The following is a 9,543-nucleotide window of genomic DNA, read 5'->3' as shown; positions in this document are numbered from 1 at the left end:
TTTCCGCTATAAGCATTTTCGGAAAAAGCGCGTCTACATCGGCAGGATGCTTTTCCAGAAAAGCACTTTTTGCGGAAAAGCATCCGTGCCAATCTAGATGCGCTTTTCCGCAAAAAAGCACCGATCGTCATTTTCGCGATCGGGGCTTTTTTGCAGAAAAGAAATCTGTGCTGTCTACACTGGCCCTTTTCCGGAACAGTTTTCCGGAAAAGGACTTTTGCCCAAACGGGAATAGTATAGTTTTTCTGGAAAAACACTGACGATTTTACATTAGATCGTCATTGCTTTTCCAGAAATTCAAGGGGCCAGTGTAGACAGCTGGCAAGTTATTCCGGAAAAGCGGCTGATTTTCCGGAATAAGTGGCCAGTGTAGACACAGCTCTAGTTTCTAAGTACTTAAAGGCTGGATAGTCAAAAGAGGCAGATAAGAACCATTAATTAACAAAAGACAAATGATCAGGTAGTACTAAAGACAAAACATGTAGATTGTATCATGAGATTCTACATAGACAAAGTGTAGCCCTGTTAGTCTGGTGTAGCTGAAACAAAATACAGGACTATGTATTTTGTTTCAGCTACATAGACAAAGAACCATTGTTGCCTTCGTTGTTTGGTAGGTTGATAACGACCCAGCCATTCAGTATCTTTATTCAGTCCATGGGTGTGAGAATTGAACTTGTGAATGAGTTGTAGTTCCAGTCCTTCCCTGTGTATTTGGCTTGTGGAATTGGTTTGTCACAAAACAGCAACTTGAAGATCTGTTAATGAATGCCTTGGGAGATTAAAGTGTTCTCTGACTCTGTATGTTCCCTCTACCAATATCTGATTTGTGTCCATTCATTATTTCCTGTAAGGACTGTCCAGTTTGTCCAATATATATTGCAGTGGGGCACTGTTGGCATTTGATGGCATCGATTAAGTTACCGGATGTGCAGTTAAATGAACCTCTGATTTGGTGGCTGGTGTGGTTGGCTCCAGTAATGAATTCATTTGTATAGATATGTGGGCAGAGTTGGTACCACAGCTGATTGCAGGGATGGGTTCCTGGCAGGGGCGACCCATGAGTATAGGCCGACTCGGCCGTTGCCTAGGGCGCCGCCTTCAACGGGGCGCCTGATGTTGACGTCATGCCATTGACGGTCGTGCAGGCGGGGATACCAATCGTGCATTCCACCTGGGGCACCAGCTGCCACAGCCCCCCTCAGGCCACCCCTGATTCCTGGATATTTATGATGTAATTGTGTGGCATGGTTACCGGAAAGAATTCATTTCAGGTTGGGGGGTTGTCTGTAAGCGAGAATAGGCTTTTCCCCCAAGGCCTCTGAGAGTGAGAGATCATTTTTCAAGATCAGTTGTAGATTGCGGATAATGCGTTGGAGGGGTCTGAGTTATGGGCTGTAGGTAATGACAAGTGGAATTCTGTTATTTTCTTTCTTGGGTCTGTCTTGAAGTAGTTCATGTCTGGGTACTTTTTTGGCTTTGTCAATCTGTTTTTTCACTTCTCCAGGTGGGTATTTCAGTTTTAGGCATGCTCTATAAAGATCCTGTAGGTGTTTGTCTCTGTCTGTGGGATTGGAGCAAATCCGGTTGTATCTTAGGGCTTGGCTGTTTACAATCGATTGAGAAATGTGTCTGGGATGGAAGCTGGAGGCATGAAGGTTAGTGTAGTGGTCCGTGGGTTTCTGGTATAGGGTGGTGCCCATTTTTCCATTATTTAATTGTACTGTAGTGTCCAGGAAGTGGATTTCCCGCGTGGATTGGTCCAGGCTGAGGTTGATGGTGAGGTGGAAGTTGTTGAAATCCTTGTAAAATTCTTCAAGAGTCTCTTTTCCGTGGGCCCATAGGATGAAGATGTTATCGATGTAGCATAAGTAAAGTAGGAGTGTTAGGGGGAGAGAGCTGAGGAAACGTTGTTCAAGGTCGGCCATAAAGAGGTTGGCATATTGTGGTGCCCTGCCGGTGCTGACTTGGAGACACAAATTGTCTCCGAATTAGAAGTAATTGTGGGTGAGAACAAAGTCGCAGAACTCTGTAACCAGGTGTGCAGTGCTGTTATTGGGGATGGTGTTCCTGATGGCCTGTAATCCGTCTTCACGTGGCATGTTGGTGTAAAGGGCTTTTACATCCATAATGGCCAGGCTGGCATTTTCAGGTACAAAACCCTGTAGGAGAACACTTCAATCTCCCTGGACACACAGTAGCAGATCTAAAAGTAGCCATCCTGCAACCATAAAACTTCAAAAACAGACTTCAGAGAGAAACCGCAGAACTACAGTTCATCTGCAAATTTGACACCATCGATTTAGAATTAAACACAGACTGTGAATGGCTCGCCTACTACAAAAGCAGTTTCTCCTCTCTTGGTGTTCACACCTCCACATCGGCTGCTAGAAGTGGGCCGCATCCTCTCTGACTGAATTGACCTCGTTATGTCTGGCCTTTCTCTTGATTGGAACTCTTTTCTTATGCCTCTATATTTGGCTCTGGTGAGGCCACATCTGGAGGATTGTGTCCAATTCTGGGCCTCCCATTATAGAAAGGATGTGGATGCATTGGAGAGGGTCCAGCGGAGGGCAACCAAAATGATGAGGGGGCTGGAGCACATGACCTGTGAGGAGAGACTGAGGGATTTGGGTTTGTTTAGTCTGCAGAAGAGCAGAGCGAGGGGGGATTTGATAGCAGCCTTCAACTTCCTGAAGGGAGGTTCCAAAGAGGATGGAGAAAGGCTGTTCACAGTGGTGAGGGATGGCAGAACAAGGAGCGATGGTCTCAAGTTACAGTAGGAGAGGTCTAGGTGGGGTCTTAGGAAAAAACTATTTAACCTGGAGGGTGGAGAAGCGCTGGGATGGGTTCCCTTGGGCGGGGGTGGAATTTCCATCCCTAGAGGTGTTTATGTCTCGGCTTGACAAAGCACTGGCGGCGTTGATTTAGTTGGGATTGGTCCTGCCTTGGGCAGGGGGCTGGACTTGATGACCTTCTGAGGTCTCTTCCAGCTCTATGATTCTATATTTATACCTGCCTCTGGAATTTCCACTACATGCATCTGACGAAGTGGATCTTTGCCCACGAAAGCTTATGCTCCAATAAATCGGTTAGTCTATAAGGAGCCACAGGACTTCTTGTTGTTTATACAGATTCAGACTATCATGGCTAGTGATAGAAATGTAGCCGTGTTAGTCTGGGGTAGCTGAAGCAAAATGCAGGACAATGTAGCACTTTAAAGACTAACAAGATGGTTTATTAGATGATGAGCTTTCGTGGGCCAGACCCACTTCCTCAGATCAAATAGTGGAAGAAAATAGTCACAACCATATATACCAAAGGATACAATTTAAAAAAATGAACACATATGAAAAGGACAAATCACATTGCAGAACAGGAGGGGGATGCGGGGGGGGGGGGAAGGAAGGAAGGTAAGTGTCTGTGAATTGATGATATTAGAGGTGGGGAGAGTGGGATGTCTGTGAGCTAATGGTATTAGAGGTGATAATTGGGGAAGCTATCTTGGTAATGGGTAAGATAGTTTGAGTGTTTGTTCATTCCTTCTCGGAGAGTGTCGAATTTTAACATGAATGACAGTTCAGAGGATTCCCTTTCAAGTGCAGATGTAAAAGGTCTTTGTAGCAGAATGCAGGTGGTCAAGTCATTGAGAGAGTGTCCTTTCTGGTTAAAATGGCAAGAAACTGTTTTTTCTTTGTGATCTTGTCTGATACCTGTTTTGTGGGCATTAATCCTTTGGCGAAGTGTCTGAGATGTTTGTCCAATGTACATAGCAGACGGACACTTTCGGCACATGATAGCATAAATTATATTTCTGGATGCGCAGGAATATGTGTTCTTGATCTTATAACTCACTTGGTTAGGTCCAATAATGGTATCAGCAGAATGAATATGTGGACAAAGCTGGCAACGGGGTTTGTTGCAAGGGAAGGTACCAGGGTTGGTATTAGTGTGGTATGTCCTGTGGTTGTTGGTAAGAATCATCTTGAGGTTAGGTGGTTGTCTATAGGAGACTATGGGTCTGTCTCCCAGAGCCTCTTGGAGTTTGGTATCCTGTTCCAGTATAGGCTGTAGTTTATTGATAATGTGTTGGACAGGTTTAAGTTGGGGGTTGTAGGTGATGACAAGTGGTGATTTATTGTTGGTTTTCTTGGGTCTGTCTTGAAGTAGATGGTTTCTAGGTATTCGTCTGGCTCTTTCAATTTGATTTTTTATTTCTCCGGGTGGGTAGTTGAGGTTTATAAATGCTTGGTAGAGATCCTGATGTATCATGGCTACTCCTCCTGATAAATAATCACAGGAAATTCATTGAATTAAAAATACTAATTGGATCGAATCTAATGGGAAAATGCCAAACGATCCCTACAGGGGTGGGGATGTACCATCACAGCGTTGCCAACACAACTAGGGCTCTTGGAAAGCCAGTCCCCATTCATTTGTAGGGGAACTGTGCATTCAAATGCCCCAAATCGCTCCACCATGCACGGCCAGGCCTTTGGGTGTTAATGCCAGGGTTTCCTGAAAGCTGTGCGCTTCTGCGGCTGCTCAGAAGAGATTCAAATGCTGCCTGGCTGATTAACAGAGCAACCACAGCTAGGTTTTTGTTTTGACTGGTGGTGCACATTTGCACATGCTGTGGTGCACATCGAAAAAAATTATTCCACACTGAGATGGAAAAGATGAGAGGGAACATCGGTTACTACCAGGGCTCGACAAACCGCTGAATCTACTTGCCCGTGGAGAGTAGATTTCAGCCGATTGCTCCGTGCGCCCCATTCACCGGCGTTTCACGCATGCGCCACACTGGCACTGGCCATGCGCGGTGCGGGGCTGGCGAGTGGCTCTCGCCAGGGTTTGTCAAACCCCGGTTACTACTATAGCAATATTACCTTGCAACCACGGCCACGTGCCCGTCTTGGACTAGTCCCCGTGGTGCTCGGAGCTGTGTAAACGCAGAACAAAAAGACAGTCCCTGCTGCCCCCAAGATCCCTCAATGAGTTTTTTGGGGCTGAGAAACAAAAACATCTCGCTAGTTTGAAGGCTTTTAGCCTTTCTTGCAGCCTCCCGCCAGAGGGCAGCGTAACCCTAAACTTGCCAGCCGGTCTGATTTCTTCCCACAGCTGGCCGAGGGTTCCCCGCCCCGCGGGCAAGATGCCGCCTGTGGTTTTGATTCAGTAGCCACCGGGCGAGTCCGTGCCCTGCTGACGTCCTGGGATCCCACCACCCCGGGGATGACCAAGCAAGGCGGGCCCTGGGAAAGGAAGTTAGCCATTGGTTCAAGGGGGAGAGGGAGGAGGGGAATCCCGCATCAGAGCACAAATGCCCCCAGCTGTGTTTCATGCGCCTGCCACGTGTCATTTCAGCCTCCTGATGTGGTTTCCGGAGCTTTGACACAAACCCGGCTCCGCACGGGCGGCGGAGTGCGGATCTGCCCAGGGAAGCTGCGTCCGTCGGGAACGAACCCGCCGGCGCTGGGAGACGCCCAGGCAGGCCGAGCCCTTCCAGGTAGGCCAAGGGACCCGTTAAACAACGGCCTCTTTGGGGCCTTCTCTTTGCCTTGTGTCAGTTAGGCTGGGGGGGGGGGGGGCGCGTCTCTGCATGGTTGGCTCTGGCTGCCCAGCTACGAGTGAGGACGGGACGGCTGTACACCTGGACTGGCAGCCCTCCAAGGGGTCCTGCCTCCCAGGCACCCGCAGCACCGGGCCACAGAGCACAGGGCCCTCCCGGCTCATTCCTGGGCCGTTGTTGCTGGCAAGAGGTGCCACAATGGGGGGTTAGGGGACCCCCCCCAACCTATTGCCAGCCATGAGGGCAAGGGATGGGGTGAGGGGGCAGAGAGGAGTGAACCAGGACGGGGTCATGGGTTGGGGGGGTTGGGAAGGAAGAGGGGGCATGGGATAGCAGCTCAGGAAGAAGAGAGAGGGAGGGCGGGGCCTTGGGGAAGAGGCGGAGCGAGGGCGGGGCCTTGGGGAAGAGGCGGAGTGAGGGCGGGGCCTTGGGGAAGAGGCCATGTGAGGGCGGGGCCTTGGGGAAGAGGCAGAGGGCGGGGCCTTGGGGAAGAGGCTGTGCGAGGGTGGGGCCTTGGGGAAGAGGCCGTGCGAGGGCGGGGCCTTGGGGACGAGGCCGTGCGAGGGCGGGGCCTTGGGGAAGAGGTGGAGCGAGGGCGGGGCCTTGGGCAAGAGGCAGAGGGTGGGGCCTTGGGGAAGAGGCCGTGCGAGGGCGGGGCCTTGGGCAAGAGGCAGAGGGCGGGGCCTTGGGGAAGAGGCGGAGCGAGGGCGGGACTCAGGAAGAAGATGCGGTGGGTTAAGAGGCCAATGCGATGCAGGGGGCGGGGCCTTGGGGAAGAGGCGGAGCGAGGGCGGGGCCTTGGGGAAGAGGCGGAGCGAGGGCGGGACTCAGGAAGAAGATGCGGTGGGTTAAGGGGCCAATGCGATGCAGGGGGCGGGGCCACAGTTCAGGCACATGTGACCCTCTCGATTTTCGGGTGCTTCCGCTGCTCCTGGCCGGTGGGGGATCCTCCGCTAGCTGGGGCACTGCTTTGCCAGCTGCGGCCATGTGATCGCCCCTCTGCCGTCGTCAGAGAGGAGCACGGTCTTGTAGGCGAGGGGCCTTCGCAGATCTAAGTGATGTTTCTGCCTCGGGCCCGTCACTTCTGTCTGTGCTTCCCCCTACGACCGGGGCTGTCACTGGCGATGGCTCCCAGGCACACAAGGAAGGGCCCCGTTGCAGTGTGGGGAGCCGGGTCCGCTCCCTGTCTCCCCCAGCCCACTGCTCTGGTTTGGGGTACCCCGTTCCCTAGGGAGGCTCACGGTGCCTCATGGCCCTGGCAGGCTGGAAACGCGTCACCCATGTGAACCCCAGCTGCTGTGCCCCTCTAGCGGCGGGTCCCTGGGAGAAGCTGGCATCGATTTCGGCTGCGGGGCCCGTGGGTTTAGTTGGGCCTAGCAAGGAATGTCACCACCTGACTCCCAACAGGCGCTGGACACCGAAAGACCTTCCAAAATCTCACCCACCGGCCTTCTCGGCTTCTCACGCGGGCAGTCCCAGGTGGCTTCCTGGCAGACCCCTCTAAGGCATCGTCACTCACAGCCCAGCAGTGGTCCTGGAGGGTAGCTCCCTGCAGCTGGGACTCCCTCCATCACCCAGGGGCACTCGTAGGCTTGCAGGATTCGGGGTCGTCCCGAAGGGTTCCTGACCGAGCCCCTACTCTGCCAATGAGGCTAAGCTTTCAGCTGCATGCATGCATGCATTTGCTCCCCGTCTAGTGCGTTAACCAAACACAATTAGTCAACTCGACAGACTTCCGAGAGAGCCCCCCACAAATCAGATAAGAATCAAAATCATTCCAACAGGTTTATTGTCAAATGACATACAAAAGTAGTTGTCCGCAAACAGACTCGCCGCTGGGCCACTACACCTTATGTAAGCCATGGCAATGGACTACAACCCACTAGGGACCCTGGATTTTCAGCACCCCCCCAATGTCACTCGGTGATCACCCTTTGGGGTGCACCTTTAGACACAGGTACAAACAAGTTACCCATTACTCCTGATGTATTTGCGGGGAGGCGGTTGGTACCAAGATGTTTTTCAGCGCAGTGTTCTGTTACAACCCCTCTGGAGTGTGTTTGCGGCCTGTGCCTGGTACCTTTTGGCGTTCTTTATGCGTGACCTGGCTTATACTATTTCTCTTTAGTCATGCCTCTTTCCTGCCTGCAGTTCCACTGAGCCAAGGCCTCGCTCACTAGATTTCAGGCCTGCTGGTTTTATGTTACCGACCCTCAACTTTCTACACAAGCCCGGCTCTGTAAAGACGCCTGCTCAGGGCTGGCTCGAGCCATTCGTGCGCCCCGGGGCCCAGGAGCGCGGCGCCACCCCCGGGAGTGTGGCACATGCGCAGCCCTGCCCCCGGGCGCCCGATGACCCCAGACCCTGCGTGCCCAGCACATGTGCAGCCCCACCCCCGCCGGTCCGGCAGCCCCACATGGTGCTTCCTACAAAGGGGAGCCCTGGGCGGTAGCCGGGTCAGCCTGTAGCTTGGGCCAGTTCTGCACCAGATCTCAGTACGACCCCCCGGCTCCGTAGGGCCTGGAATTCCAGCGGGGCCCAGCACTGCCGGACTGGCCCGACAGGTGTCTCTCCAAAGAGCTGGATTCCTCAGCAGGGCCCGAGCAGAACAAGACAGGACACATGGCCTGGCCAAGCCTTCTGGAGAGGACACTATGGCCCATTGTTAAAGTACCGTATATACCATGTGCGAGAAGCCACCCGAATTTCCTGATCCTTCCCCGAGACTGTGCGGCACATGCTGGGATCCGCCTAGGGGGTCAAGGACCGTATTTCACCCACACTGCCCACTCGCTCTTGCACAAGAAGATGTACAGTAAAGCATGGGAAGAGAAGGCTTCTTGCGCAAGAGCTACGCTCTTTTCTAACAGGTGTAAGTCCTCTTGCACAAGAGGGCAGTGTGGACGCACCACACGGGTTTCTTGCGCCAGAAAGCCCTATGGCTAAAATGGCCATCAGAGAACATAAGAACGGCCGTACTGGGTCAGACCAAAGGTCCTTCTAGCCCAGTATCCTGTCTGCCGACAGTGGCCAGCACCAGGTGTGGTCTAAATGACAGTGACCCACCCAGTGGGTGTGTGGGTTACACATGCTGCTAAAGGAGCATTTTCTTTGATCGGGACTACGGGGGCAGCTGGCCAGTGGCCATGCTAGTTAGAGCCACCGGAAACCCCCTGAATTCTCCCAGAAACCCTGCCAGGTGGGTGTGTGGCTCTGCTCTACCCCAGGCACTAATTAGATTTGCAGGCGGCAGCCACTACCAAGCAGAAAGCGTCTGCTGGTCGGCAGAAGCCGAGAAGATGGCGAGCGACGCTTCATCGCTCTAGCGGCTGGCTGGACTGAAGCAGAAGCTGCTCCTGTCCAGGACAAGCCATGCATGGGTTGCAAACTGGCCACCGAGGGAGGTCCCCTCCTGGCTGACTTTGCCATCCCTCTGCGAGCAGCTTAGTCCTAGGTAGCTTGTTCTGCCGGGAGGGTCCGTTGGTCGTACTGTCCATTGCTTCCCCGCGCGGTCCAGCGACCAAATAGCCTGTATCAGGCGGGCTTATTGCTCCGAGCCAATAAGACAGGACAGGGAACGCTTCAAAGGACCCGTCTTCCGAAAGCCGTCTCGTGCGCGTGTTGTTACGTTCACCGTACGCAGACGCTGTGCTCCCAAAGCCACTCCCCACCTGCCTGTTGGCAAGGGAAAGGCCCCGTGTCCCTCCTCTGAAACGAGACTGAACCGATCCACGTTTGACCTTGTTTTTCTGGCATGTGGGGGACTCGCTCTCCTTTGGTCTGAGCTCCTCCGTTCCAGGTACCACGGTATGCGAAGGCAGCTCCAAGCTCCATTGCAGGGTGGAACGTGAATATATTTTGTCGTTTTCCTTGGGGACATTCCAGTATCAGCCCGTGAGAATAGCTCTCTGCCGGTCACTGTGATAAAGCCCTTATAGGTCTCGATCCTGACAGCTTTTCTATTTACTTCTGCC

The 9,543-nt window shown here is 52.9% G+C and overlaps 1 protein-coding gene across 2 annotated transcripts in view; it reads left to right on the top strand.

Moving 5' to 3' along the window:
• The first annotated feature begins 5,217 nt into the window (after positions 1 to 5,217).
• The window catches only part of PIK3R3 (phosphoinositide-3-kinase regulatory subunit 3), a 295,643-nt gene continuing 291,317 nt past the window's right edge, over positions 5,218 to 9,543 (top strand). The window contains exon 1 of one of the 2 annotated variants that reach the window (XM_075935898.1): positions 5,218 to 5,506. In XM_075935898.1, coding sequence (XP_075792013.1) covers positions 5,233 to 5,506 — 274 coding nt within the window. In that variant the 5' untranslated portion in view covers positions 5,218 to 5,232. The remainder of the gene's footprint in view (positions 5,507 to 9,543) is intronic. The other variant, XM_075935897.1, reaches the window with a different exon arrangement.

Source organism: Pelodiscus sinensis, chromosome 9 (assembly GCF_049634645.1).
Source record: "Pelodiscus sinensis isolate JC-2024 chromosome 9, ASM4963464v1, whole genome shotgun sequence".
Classification (NCBI taxonomy): domain Eukaryota; kingdom Metazoa; phylum Chordata; order Testudines; family Trionychidae; genus Pelodiscus; species Pelodiscus sinensis.
Note: the sequence above shows the minus strand (reverse complement) of the source record. Positions and strands in the feature narration are given on the sequence as shown.